The sequence below is a fragment of the Corythoichthys intestinalis genome, chromosome 5 (assembly GCF_030265065.1).
Source record: "Corythoichthys intestinalis isolate RoL2023-P3 chromosome 5, ASM3026506v1, whole genome shotgun sequence".
In the NCBI taxonomy this organism is placed as follows: Eukaryota; Metazoa; Chordata; class Actinopteri; order Syngnathiformes; family Syngnathidae; genus Corythoichthys; species Corythoichthys intestinalis.
Window position 1 is genome coordinate 8,918,328 of NC_080399.1, and position 13,463 is coordinate 8,931,790.

Here is a 13,463-nt window from a genome sequence, read left to right on the forward strand (position 1 = left end):
AGAGCTCAAGCTTACTGTTATTTGCAAATACACAGGTGAACACATCACACACTGTATGTCGGCAAATATTGACACAAGTGTAAATACGAATCTGCCAGAAATGGAATCTCCGAAAGCCTGAATGCTGTTTGTTGTTCAGACTCCAAGAGGGAGGGTCCGTCTCTGCTGCTGGTCCTAAAGTGGGGCGGCGAGCTGACGCCGGCCGGCCGGGTTCAGGCCGAAGAACTGGGCCGAGCCTTTCGCTGCATGTACCCTGGAGGCCAAGGTATGTGACCAACTTGAACACTTAAGACTCTTTCACATTGCTTGTAAAAGGTAATGGGATTAATAGTTCCACTTAGCAGTCAGTGTTGGCACAAAACCTTCGGGTGAAGCATTTTGTTATGACTCATTTGGTGGGGTCTTTGCGTGAATGAGGCTTAACAGCAGAGGTGTCAAACCCGTCAGAGGGCTATTATGGCTGCGTTCAGACTGCAGGCATATCATTCCTCCTCCAATCTGATTTTCAGGACAGACTTTTCACACTTTTTTTTAAAGCATGAGTCCAAATCAGATCCGGGCCTGTTCAGACTGGGCCACATTATCGACCCATTTGACAGGTTTCTGTGGCAACGAAGGCGTCAGGAAGCATAGAGTGACCGTCAAAATCCTTCTGGGCTGTTCAGACTGAGAAGCATGTTGTCCATATCTGATGTGAAACTACCTCTTGTATGTGATTTCAATCCATCTCCTAAAAATTTCTGTGCTTTGTGACTGTTCAGACTACAAAAGAGCGATCCAGTTTCAATCTGGATGGGCTTAAAATCAAGATTTTGGCTGCCAATCTAAACAAGGCCTATGTCTGCCAACTACTGCTGCTGCGATGACTCGGCTAAATGAAATCTAATTTATTATCAAATAAATAGAAAACTATTTTGATAGTCAGTGAATAGGTCACAGACACTTTTTACCTAAAAGTTGTATCATTCCTCTTTTAGCAAATATTCTCTTATTGACAAGTTTCCTGAGCATGAGCTGGATGGTGTCGGTGACCATGATGAAGAAAACGGGGAACGGATTGCGCAGTCTCGGCGTGCAGTTCCCCACTTCTAATTCAGGAGATTTTCACTTGTAATCTGGCCTGTGTGCTGAATACACCAAATACACCATGAAATTAAGGTTTACTGCAAAACAAGCTTCAACGGACAGTCATACCCAAATCTGCCCTAACTTCCTTTTTTCTGTCCTATCATTCTGTGTAAAAGCTGTAATGAGCATGTAATGCTACTTATAGCAAGGTATACTACTATATACAGTACTAGTACATACAAACAAGGGCGTAGGTTTGCATAGGGACAGTAGGGACATAACACTACCAACTTTCAGGATGTTGAAATTGTCCCCACCAACTTTTAAGCAACTTTATTTGAATGATATAACAACTTCAGTTATATGGGTCAAGATTGTCTTCCCATATGTTGTAAGGATAGAATTGACCCGACCATTATTAAGTGAATCACAATACTGTACTTTCATTATGTTCAGACTAGTGCTGCAACGATTAATCGATTAACTCGATTATTCGATTAGAAAAAAAGATTCGAATTAAATTTTACTGCTTCGAGTATTCGTTTAATTAAAGTGGTGTTGTAATGGTTTATTTTGAAAGTGTTTGCATTTAGTTTTATTGATTTGGGTGGATACACTGCCCTCTAGTCTGCCTCATTTCACATAGCTGAATCCAGCTGCTCCATGTTATGACCAACATAAGCTCCAAGTTTTTGTTTGAGCAAATGTTTTTTCTAATGTATTCTTAATTTAGATTATTGGTATATTTAGCCGTTTTTTTTTTTTTTTTTTTTTGAGGGAATATGTGTCTGAACCATTGTTTAAAAAAAAAAAAAAAAAACGTTAGCGTTTTATAGCATTTCAGCCAGCGGACTTTTGCTATGTACTAACTAACTAACTAACTAGTTCATCGATTAATCGACTACTAAAATAATCCATAGCTGCAGCCCTAGTTTCAACAATTTACATCGAAAATAAAGACATTGGTTGACTGAAAATGGTTCAATATTAGATGAAATGTCCGATTACTCGATTAATCGATAGAATTTTCAGTCGAATACTCGATTACTAAAATATTTGATAGCTGCAGCCCTAGTTCAGACTTCCATTGACCACTTTTCACTTGAAACATGGGCGGCGCCATCTTTGACATTTTCTGCTACGGACTTCCGGTTTAGACACAACACCACGAATTATGGTTGAAGTTGACAAAGTTTTAAACTGCCAAATCAAACCAGAGGAACCAACGGACAAAAGTCAACAATCTGTGCAGTCTGTGTTAACATGGGGTGTAGATTGATTCGCCGGCCACTTGGGTGACCAAAATGAGGTGAAATTACAAATTAATATTACAGCTGCCGAATGCAGAAGGGCTGACACAGACTTTGTTAGAAGAAAATACTGTAAGGTTATTTTCACCTAGTTAGGTTATAGTATTATGAGCTCATCGCACATGTACATATAAACACAAACAGTATGTCATTCTTTTTTATTGCAGATATTGTTTGCAATAAAGCTTTTGGACAACATGATTTCATTTCTTGTTTCATTGAAAACAATTGGTGCATATGCAAAGCAGGTCAATAAAGCACAATTTATAAAATTATTGGAAAAATATTAACGAAGGTGGAGCATAAATCGAGCCTTCCATCATTAAGGTAGAATGCACGTAGTCTCGATATACTGTATGTCCGTCAACGTAAGTGTCATTGTGAGGCATATCAAGTTGTCTTCCCTACCCTAGCAGCGTTTTCCACCTGTAAAAGAATGAACAAAAAACGTGTAGCACTTGAATTTATGCATTCAGTGTAAAAAGGCCATGTATGACTTGTAGTGTTTTCCATTTCTTTATTGTTGAAGCTAATGCAAAGCTAGTGATGTCTCAGCTGGGACGTAACACACAGAATTGTAGCCAAGTTGAACATAATTGTACCTGTTATTGCTTTGTGGTGGCACTGTCTTGGTTCCACATCTGGTTTTTTAATTTGATTTTTTGGTTTAGTTTTTTTGGAAACACAGTAAATATTAAAATATATTTATTTTAAATCATAAACATATTCTTTTTATATCTAATTTAGGGCTGTCAAACGATTAAAATTTTTAATCGAGTTAATTACAGCTTAAAAATTAATTAATCGTAATTAATCGCATTTAATCGCAATTCAAACCATCTATAAAATATGCCATATTTTTCTGTAAATTATATATATTCTGTAAAATGTTGGAATGGAAAGATAAGACACAAGATGGATATATACAGTGGGGAGAACAAGTATTTGATACACTGCCAATGGATTTTCCCATTGGCAGTGTATCAAATACTTGTTCTCCCCACTGTACATTCAACATACGACACATAAGGACTGTAGTGGGCATTTCACTCTACTGTCATTTAAATCTGTCTATGCTGTCCTCACTCCGAAGCGTCTACTTTTTCCAAAGCTAGACAGCTAGTGAACGACGCCTTAATAATCAGACTTCTTCCTTTTTCATCTGATTTATTAATAAAATAGCCTCTAACAGTTGTCCTATTTAGACCGTCATAAAACTACAAAAAAAAAGTACACAAGCATTGCATTAGCAACAACGTTAGCTTAGCACGCTATACAGGTTCACTAAACATAAACAATAAGCGTCTCATACAAAAAATAGAACATTTCGCTTGCTAACATAATATGTACATTCTTTACAACAACCATACTTACGGACAAATCTTGTCCAAGGATCATATAAGCACAACATTACAACGTAGGCTTCAGCCCGAGACGTCGTGCAGCCATATGAACTGGCAAGAAAAAAATAAACCATGTCGCAAAGCGACCACAAGAGTTCGCTGTTGTGCTGCAGCACAAAAAGCCTTGCTGTAAAACTTACCAAAAGGCAGAATACTGTCTGAGCGGGACATGTGCGTTAATTGCGTCAAATATTTTAACGTGATTAATTTAAAAAATTAATTACCGCGCGTTAACGCGATAATTTTGACAGCCCTAATTTAAATTAGAAAAATGTTTATTTTTACCTGTTTTAAATTATTGTTTCCTAATGAAGAAAACAAGGGTAATAACACAGTACATTTTCTATTTTTTAATTCGATTTTTTGTTTTTGTTTTTTGGACACACAGTAAATAATAATTTTATTTATAGAGCACTTTTCATGACACTCAAAGATGCTTTACAAGAAGAATGAAAACAAAATAACACAAATAGTATTAGAAGTTAAAATCACATACAAGAAAAACATGTATGTTTATTATTTTTAAAAGATAATGACTAACTGAAGGCTACAGAAATTTTCATTTGGCGAGAAACATTAAGTTGATAGTTCCCCACACAATTAATGTGGCGGGCCAGATCTGGTCCCCGTGCCTTTAGTTTGACACCTGTGCTTAAGCCTCTTCACAACGTCATTTCTTTCGCGGGAGAAATTTTTTTAAATCTCATCTGAAGGTGCGATAAAAACTCAAATGATAATCAAAGACGAAGAATAACTAATCCAAGCAAGACTCAACAGAATCCGAGCAAGTAAATCCACTAAAAAGTGATGACATCCCAGTTGGGAGAAAACCAAAAACCACCTGAACTAATGCCAACTTTGAGAAATTTCCCTGAAGCGGGTCCAGCCGTTCATCTAATCATGTGAAAGCATGTGTAAGGTTCCTTCAAAAAACAACAGTGAAACGGCTTTCCAACAATGTCTTATCTGTTGCAACAAGTTAACATTCTTTTTTCACTTTTTCACTGACAAAACCTGAAAAAAAAATCTCTCTTGATTTTTTTTTCTATCATTAACTTATTCATAGGCTATTGTAAATCCTTGCATGAACGGGAAGACACAACACCACCTACTTCCGCACAATATAACCATTTCTTTTAGCCTTTCTTCCATCACAAAGTGACTCTGCTCTTCTCTTCTCACTGGTCTTTGCTCTGTGTAAACCACTAGCCGGTAGCCACCGGGCCCTTGGCTGTGAGTCCCCTATTGATTTTGGTAAGAGACGGTTGACCTAAGTTGTACCGCTCCTCCTTGTCTCGCCTCGCTCATCAACTGTCCACTAATTGATTTCTTGACGTGATTTGAATACGTCTCACTAATCAGATTGCTGTGGATTATTGTTGCTATGAGACATCCAGAAACTTAAAGCAACCGGAATGTTGGTAAGTACTTAGTACTTGCATACAGCATCCGTTTGAGCTCATTGGCTGCAATTGGCTTCCAATCCTTTTCGACTTGGAGGGCCCGGCAGTGATCATTCACCGAGTTATTGGCAGCCAATGAGGGTGATTCTCATGAAAACTATGTGTTACGGTTATGTAGGACATTTACCAAAGCTAGCTTAAAGTGCATGTGACACGAAAAAGCATGTTTATTTCATTATACACGCGGTATTTTATGCTCCTGAATGATATGGACCGCTTGGATGTTTGTGGAAGCGATCGCTATATTTATTTAGTTTTTTGAATCTCGCGCCATGAAAATGAGTGACTTCCGCCTTCGGTCTTGCATTGAGGAGGAGGGCGCTGTGACGTGTACGGTTGAAGGCGTCCTCTTCACTTTCCAGCCGTACTGTTGTGTATGAGGACTAAGGATTCAGCTGATTTTGCGGATAATACGTTTATTTTTCGCATCACGCCAGCCAAACGGCTGCAGAAAAATCTCGCTGTATGAGGGAGAGGCGTGTGCGCCTTTTTGGAGTTTCAAAAGGTTCCCATTCACCGTGGATATTGGCCAAAACAAGCCCGACTACTGTGGGACCATTGGACTTACGAGGAAATGAGTAAACATCTTGTTTTGTATTATGTCAAATAAGAATACAGCGATTACAAAGTAAACACTACAAACTTTCTTTAAATAAAGGACTACTTACGTTTGATCATTGATAGGCATGTGAAAAGCTCTCCTCATGCACATTAGCTGCACAACAACTGCAGCCGCCCTCCTCCGGGGAACGAGCTGGAGATCGTTCTCCGCCGGGCGGTTTGCCGGTCCGCGATGACAATCGACAACCCAGTCGTCATGTCAAATAATCCGGGCTAGTTATGTGTGATTTTCCGCTTCGAAGACTTAGTGACATCACTCGGTTCGGGTTAGCATGTCGGCTAGCTGTCACGCCTCTTGGTTTGTTTACATTCTCCGAAGCCGGGGAAGGGAAATGACATATGTCCGATTTAGGTGTCATAAAATATTGTTCGGGAGGTGCGACAGTAAAGGTGAAGTCGACAGTTTTGACCATTATGGAGTACTTTTGCCATGTCGTCCTGAATAAGTGCATTTTTATGATTTCATATTCCATTTAGCACAAGACTGTTATTTGTCATGACCATGCCATTTATTTAGCAATTGGGGAAAATACTTGGATAAAAAGAATATCCTGTAAAAATATTGAAGTAAAGAAACAGAAACAATGACGTTTTGCAGCTCTCTTTGTCGCGTTTTCCTCATTCTGAATAATTCCCCCTCAATGGGCTGAATAGTAAAACCGATGAGCCCAGTCTCCCGCTGACGTCATCCACCTGTTTGGGATGCTCGAGCCCTATAACGGTAGGCGTGGCTAACCGGCAGATTAAAAGACTAATTTCTCGTCATCTGCGCTTAGCTAAAATTGTAGTATATAGTCGAATCGTCTCAAAATATGATTCTAATTCACATAATAATGCTATTTAAGACATTTTTTCTCCTGTCGTATGCTCTTTAAAATAGCAGAATGCTACGAAGACTCATCAACAGTTTGAGCTCCCTAATATTTTATTTAAGATAAATAATGTCTAAAAGCATGTAATATTTCACATTATGGTGATGATTACCTATGGTGGGGAAGTAGGCATATGTAATAAACATAAAGTGCCTGTGAAACCATTGAAAATCTCTTAAATATTATGTGAATTAAAATAATATTTGGATTCGACTATATACAACAATTTGGCAAAGCGCAGATGAAGAGAAATGAGTCTTTTATTTTGACAATTAGCCACGCCTGTCATTATAGCGCTCTAGCGCCTCCATCCGTGTGATGACGTCGGCAGAGTCACGATTTCAGCTGATTTAGTATTCAGCCCATTGAGCGGTAAGATTCAGAACGAAGAAAATGCAACAGAGGGTAGAAAAATGTTGTAATTGTTTTAATCTCTCTACACCAATATGTTTATAGGATATGCTTTTTATCTAAGTATTTTTCCTCAATTGCTAAATAAATTTTTTGGTCATGACAAATAACAGTCTTGTGCTAAATGGATTTATTCAATACGTCAGGGCTGAATTACGGCACAATGGTCATAATTGCCAACTTCTTAAACCTGCCGAACAATATTTTATGCCACCGGAGTTAGTCCGGCTTTTGTCATTTCCCTGACCCGGCTTCAGAGACTGAGGAAAGAGTGTAAACTAAACAGGAGGCATGAGAGCTAGGCTACAAGCTAACCTGAACCAAGTGGCTCCTCCAAGTCTCTTTCTCGCCTTTCGAAAACGAAAAATCACACAAACTACCCCTACTCATGTCACACACGGCAGCGGGGGTGATTGTCTTCACCGATCGGCCAGCCCCCGGCAGCGAGCAAGTTTCAGCTCGTCGTTCTGCTGCGGCCCTGGGATGCAGTCGGTGCTCGTCGCCAGAGACGCAGACAGGAGTGAACGCCGAAAATATGAAAATAGCGCATTCTCGGTGGAAAAACCAGCCGACATCAGAGCGCTAGGCTGCCTGAGCCAAAGCCAAGTGTAGCGCTCCATAGGCGGGCTTGCGAAGAGGACCGAGGAGGGTGGAAGCCTCTACTCAATCGAGAACTGGAGACGAGAGCGGGGGACTCCGGGCCAAAACCGAGGATAGTGCTCGATAGGTGGGCACGCCTTTATCAGCCGACGACCATAGTATGTGACAAACCGTCGGCCAAGTGGCCTTCTTGGTGGACAGGGAGCATTGTCACCTCCTTATTAAAACGTGTGCCATGATCCCAGTATGATCCCGATATTTGACATAATATAAAACACGTAGCTTACTCACCTAGTCATCCGTCCAATGGTCTCTTGATTGTCAGACTTGTTTTGCCCATTATTCGTGGTGAACAGGATCTTTTGGAAATCCAAAAAGCCTCACACCACTCTCCCTGGAGTAACAACAAAAGCCTGCAGCACATTGGGCTGGCGTGACGCAAAAAAATAAACGAATTAATCCGCAAAATCAGATGAATCAGTAGTCCTTCTGCATGAGATAGTAATGGCTGTGTTGTGAAGATAATCTCTACCGCTGACGTCACAGTTGCCATCTTCAGCAATCCAGTTTCTGGACGGAAGTCACTCATTTTCATGGCGCGGGATTAAAAAAATTGAATAAATATATCGATCGCTTCCACACACATTCAAGCGATCCATTTCATTCAGGAGCATAAAATACCACGTGAAATAAACGTGTTTTTGTGTCACAGGGACTTTAACTGTTAACAATATTTAAAAATGTCCAAAAAGTCACAATCACGTACAGTGCCTTGCAAAAGTATTCGGCCCCCTTGAATCTTGCAACCTTTCGCCACATTTCAGGCTTCAAACATAAAGATATGAAATTTAATTTTTTTGTCAAGAATCAACAACAAGTGGGACACAATCGTGAAGTGGAACAACATTTATTGGATAATTTAAACTTTTTTAACAAATAAAAAACTGAAAAGTGGGGCTTGCAATATTATTCGGCCCCTTTACTTTCAGTGCAGCAAACTCACTCCAGACGAGAGGTCTCCAACCCAGTCCTCGAGGCCCACTGTGGGTCCTGGTTTTTGTTCCAGCCGATCCAGCAGAGACAGTTGAACCAATGACACTTCTGCTAAAACAAGCCACACCTGACTGCAGTCAACTGATTGCACTTGTAAAACACCAGATTGGGGAAAAGTGTTGTCATCTTGTTTGGTAGGAATGAAATCCTGCACCCACAGTGGGCCTTTGTGGAATAGGTTGGGGACCCCTGCTCCAGACGTTCAGTGAGGATCTCTGAATGATCCAATGTTGTCCTAAATGACCGATGATGATAAATAGAATCCACCTATGTGGAATCAAGTCTCCGTATAAATGCACCTGCTCTGTGATAGTCTCAGGGTTCTGTTTAAAGTGCAGAGAGAATTATGAAAACCAAGGAACACACCAGGCAGGTCCGAGATACTGTTGTGGAGAAGTTTAAAGCCGGATTTGGATACAAAAAGATTTCCCAAGCTTTAAACATCTCAAGGAGCACTGTGCAAGCCATCATATTGAAATGGAAGGAGCATCAGACCACTGCAAATCTACCAAGACCCGGCCGTCCTTCCAAACTTTCTTCTCAAACAAGGAGAAAACTGATCAGAGATGCAGCCAAGAGGCCCATGATCACTCTGGATGAACTGCAGAGATCTACAGTTGAGGTGGGAGAGTCTGTCCATAGGACAACAATCAGTCGTACACTGCACAAATCTGGCCTTTATGGAAGAGTGGCAAGAAGAAAGCCATTTCTCAAAGATATCCATAAAAAGTCTCGTTTAAAGTTTGCCACAGGCCACCTGGGAGACACACCAAACATGTGGATGAAGGTGCTCTGGTCAGATGAAACCAAAATTGAACTTTTTGGCCACAATGCAAAACGATATGTTTGGCGTAAAAGCAACACAGCTCATCACCCTGAACACACCATCTCCACTGACAAACATGGTGGTGGCAGCATCATGGTTTGGGCCTGCTTTTCTTCAGCAGGGACAGGGAAGATGGTTAAAATTGACGGGAAGATGGATGCAGCCAAATACAGGAACATTCTGGAAGAAAACCTGTTGGTATCTGCACAAGACCTGAGACTGGGACGGAGATTTGTCTTCCAACAGGACAATGATCCAAAACATAAAGCCAAATCTACAATGGAATGGTTCAAAAATAAACGTATCCAGGTGTTAGAATGGCCGGGTCAAAGTCCAGACCTGAATCCAATCGAGAATCTGTGGAAAGAGCTGTTCACAAACACTCTCCATCCAACCTCACTGAGCTCGAGCTGTTTTACAAGGAAGAATGGGCAAGAATGTCAGTCTCTCGATGTCCAAAACTGATAAAAACATACCCCAAGCGACTTGCAGCTGTAATTGGAGCAAAAGGCGGCGCTACAAAGTATTAACGCAAGGGGGCCAAATAATATTGCACACCCCACTTTTCAGTTTTTTATTTGTTAAAAAAGTTTAAATTATCCAATACATTTTGTTCCACTTCATGATTGTGTCCCACTTGTTGTTGATTGTTGACAAAAAATTAAAATTTTATATCTTTATGTTTGAAACCTGAAATGTGGCGAAAGGTTGCAAGGTTCAAGGGGGCCGAATACTTTTGCAAGGCACTGTAAGTTGGGTATGTTGTAACCCGGGGACTAAAGTCTTCAAAGACATAAGTTAGCTTAGCTTCATGAGAATCACCCATGAGCATTCAATTTGAATCTGTTGCAGTGAACACATCATGTGTCACCATCTCTTACATTTTGTTAAAGATAAATTACACTGAGAAACACATTTTTTAATTGTTTTAGGTCGAAAGCTGTTTTGAACACATTTTTTGGGTACACAATCCAAAGCTACTCTGTTTTTCACCGTCACGTATCGCAGGAGTGTGAACTAGGGATGTCCCAAAGGCATATTTTTGCATCCGAGTCACCTGATTTTGGGAATTTGCCGATACCGAATCCCAATCCGAAAGTCCCGGACATTATATTAAGACGGGACTCGTTAAATGTCTGCGTAATCACCGGGTCAGTTGGCCCGGGAAATTGTTTTCACATACAAGGCCTACGATTTAAACAGTGCTCCGGTGTATATGATATCGGCTAATGAGTTCCCAAAGCAAGTGTTTAACAAGCTAAACCTTGATTGACACATGCGGCGCTTTGAAGTTTGGGCTTCCAAGCACAGGTGGAGTTTGACTTTTGGGGCAGGGGGGCACAACATGTTGATGACCCCAAAACGCAGTGTTAGCAATAAAATTAACTTACAAGAATATTTAAAATAATAAGTTGACAATCAGCGTTTTTTTGTTTCCATTTATTCTTGAGGGGAATTCTAAATCAGGCTGCTTAGGCTATACTTTTCGTCAAGATCGCCATCTATTGAATTTGGTACGCCCGCCGGTGTCGTGCCAATGTAGTTACCCCAGTCAAAAATTGTATCCCCTGGGCGGAGCCATATGGAGGTAGTTTTGTGTCTTTATTATTCAATCAAAAAAAAAAAAGTTGCCTCAATCAAAATATATATTTTCAACCAAAAAAAAGTCATTTCAATCAAAAAAAAAAAAATTTTTTTTTGAATGCAAAAATAAATATGAAACTCAAAAAATGCATGTGAAAGCTATTTTTCTTTGATTAATTTATATACATGGCGGAAAACACTCAGGTGACTTGAAGTTCCGCTCTGAGACCCCCAATTTAGCCAACTTTCAAAATTGTCCGATATGCACGTGTGATACATCATTGGAAAGCTTAAAATCTCAATTTTCTGGGGGAAGAAAAATTTTGAACAGGAGGGCATTTAAAAAAAAAAACAAAATTTTTTTTAAACTGCAAAACCCCATCTGGAGGTGAGAGCACGCGCCCACCCTTAAAATCCGCTTATGCTTCCAGGCTTCTTTGGCAAGATCAAACCTTAACATTTGTCAATCATCGTTAACTTTAATAAGCAACTCCAGTGCACAGCCTGAGAGAGAAGAAGAAAAGCAGCAGGAGGGAGAGTGGAAAATAACTAGTTGTGTCCATGTAGTAACAGCACAGTAAGTAGCTAAACCGTGGAGAGAAAAACTGAGATCAATTTTGGATTCTGCACCCACAAACTTGTCAAAAACAACCTTCATACCAAAAACAACAATCTTTTATTTGCTTTCAGAATTGTTGTCCGCTTTTATGACTGGAAAAGCAAATGCATGAAGCAGCAGTGTGATTAGGATCATGTTAGTCACTGCCTGAGTCATTGTAAAAAATCCATGCAGTAGCTGGGTCATTTCATTTCGGGGGTTATATTTATTCACTTTCATTTCATTATGTTGATATTCTACAGTACACTGTTTTGCTTTTAACACCAACTGGCCTACCTATAGATTAATCATGAGACATATGAACTGAAAGTGATGCTGTGTCCTATCCCTGTCATGGGTGCAATCAGAACACATGTTCCAAATGTCGCCTACCGAGGATTTACACTGCGTACGACCTTGCAGGCGACTATGCCGGCTTCCCCGGATGCGGCCTCCTCCGCCTGCACAGCACGTACCGCCACGACCTTAAGATCTACGCCTCCGATGAAGGACGGGTGCAGATGACGGCCGCGGCGTTCGCCAAGGTTGCCGAACATGAACTCGATCACACGTGAAAGGAAAAAAAAAGCCGCATGCTGATTCTCACTGTGTGGGGTTTCTTTGTAGGGCCTTCTTGCTCTGGAAGGTGAGCTCACTCCAATCCTGGTGCAAATGGTGAAGAGCGCCAACATGAACGGGCTGCTCGACAGTGACAGCGACTCTTTAACCGACTGCCAGCAAAAAGTGAAAGCGAGGTTACACGAGATCATGCAAAAGGACCAGGAGTTCTCACTAGAGGACTATCAGAAGGTACCTGGGAATCAACTGGTTTATTGTTGTTGAATTTGAAGGTAATCCGTCTTTTCCTCTGGATCACAGCTAGCGCCGACAGGCAGCCCGTCACTGGTCAACTCGATGAAAATTATACAGAATCCAGTCAAAACCTGCGACAAAGTGTACGCTCTCATCCAGAGCCTTACTTCACAAATTAGAAAACGACTTGAGGATCCCAAGTCTTCAGGTAGCCCGTTAGCTAACTCTGACGATGATAGCAGTGTGTCATTATGAAATCCCATTCTAGTTTTTCTAATGTGTGTGATAATATACGAGTATATTACACTGGGTGACAGTTTGAAACATTGTCGTTTTAGGCCCAACAGCTGTTTTCAACTCCTATATTTTCGGGACTATAAGGCACTTAAAGCCTTCAATTGTCTCAAAAGCCCATATAGGTAGTCCCTGGGTTACAACATACTCAAACTTTTTCACGATTTCATATTTTAATGAGGATAGCATGCGAACAATGACAGTAGGGGTAAAAATAAGTAAGTGAACCCTCTGCCTAAGGCAGTACTTCTCAAATAGTGGGGCGCGCCCCCCAGGGGGGCGCAGAGCGATGCCAGGGGAAGCTTTTTTTTTTTTTTTTTTTTTTTTTTTTTCCCGTACTGGAATAAAGTGTTTTTGCACATCCACTCAGTGGGTGGCAGTGGCGCTCCTCTCATTTTCAGAGTGCGCGCAGTATTTTTGAACTAAGGAAGAGCACTGAGCACACACAGAAAACAGCTATGAAGAGCAGTGTGCCGCCGCCGTTTTCGAAAGCCGTTTTCTGACCGGACTCTCTCACGCAGCGACCCACTGTCTTGTCCGGTTGCCG

At 40.8% G+C, this 13,463-nt stretch overlaps 1 protein-coding gene across 9 annotated transcripts in view; it reads left to right on the plus strand.

Annotated features, from left to right (window-relative positions):
• Positions 1 to 13,463, plus strand: part of LOC130916032 (inositol hexakisphosphate and diphosphoinositol-pentakisphosphate kinase 2-like) — a 92,495-nt gene that overhangs the window by 40,713 nt on the left and 38,319 nt on the right. For all 9 annotated transcript variants that reach the window (XR_009063213.1, XM_057836377.1, XM_057836380.1 and 6 more), the window contains 4 exons: positions 140 to 265; positions 12,233 to 12,354; positions 12,437 to 12,619; positions 12,689 to 12,830. Coding sequence is in view for 8 of the 9 variants with exons in the window: in XM_057836377.1 (XP_057692360.1) it covers positions 140 to 265; positions 12,233 to 12,354; positions 12,437 to 12,619; positions 12,689 to 12,830 (573 nt within the window). In the remaining variant the exon portion in view is untranslated. The remainder of the gene's footprint in view (positions 1 to 139; positions 266 to 12,232; positions 12,355 to 12,436; positions 12,620 to 12,688; positions 12,831 to 13,463) is intronic.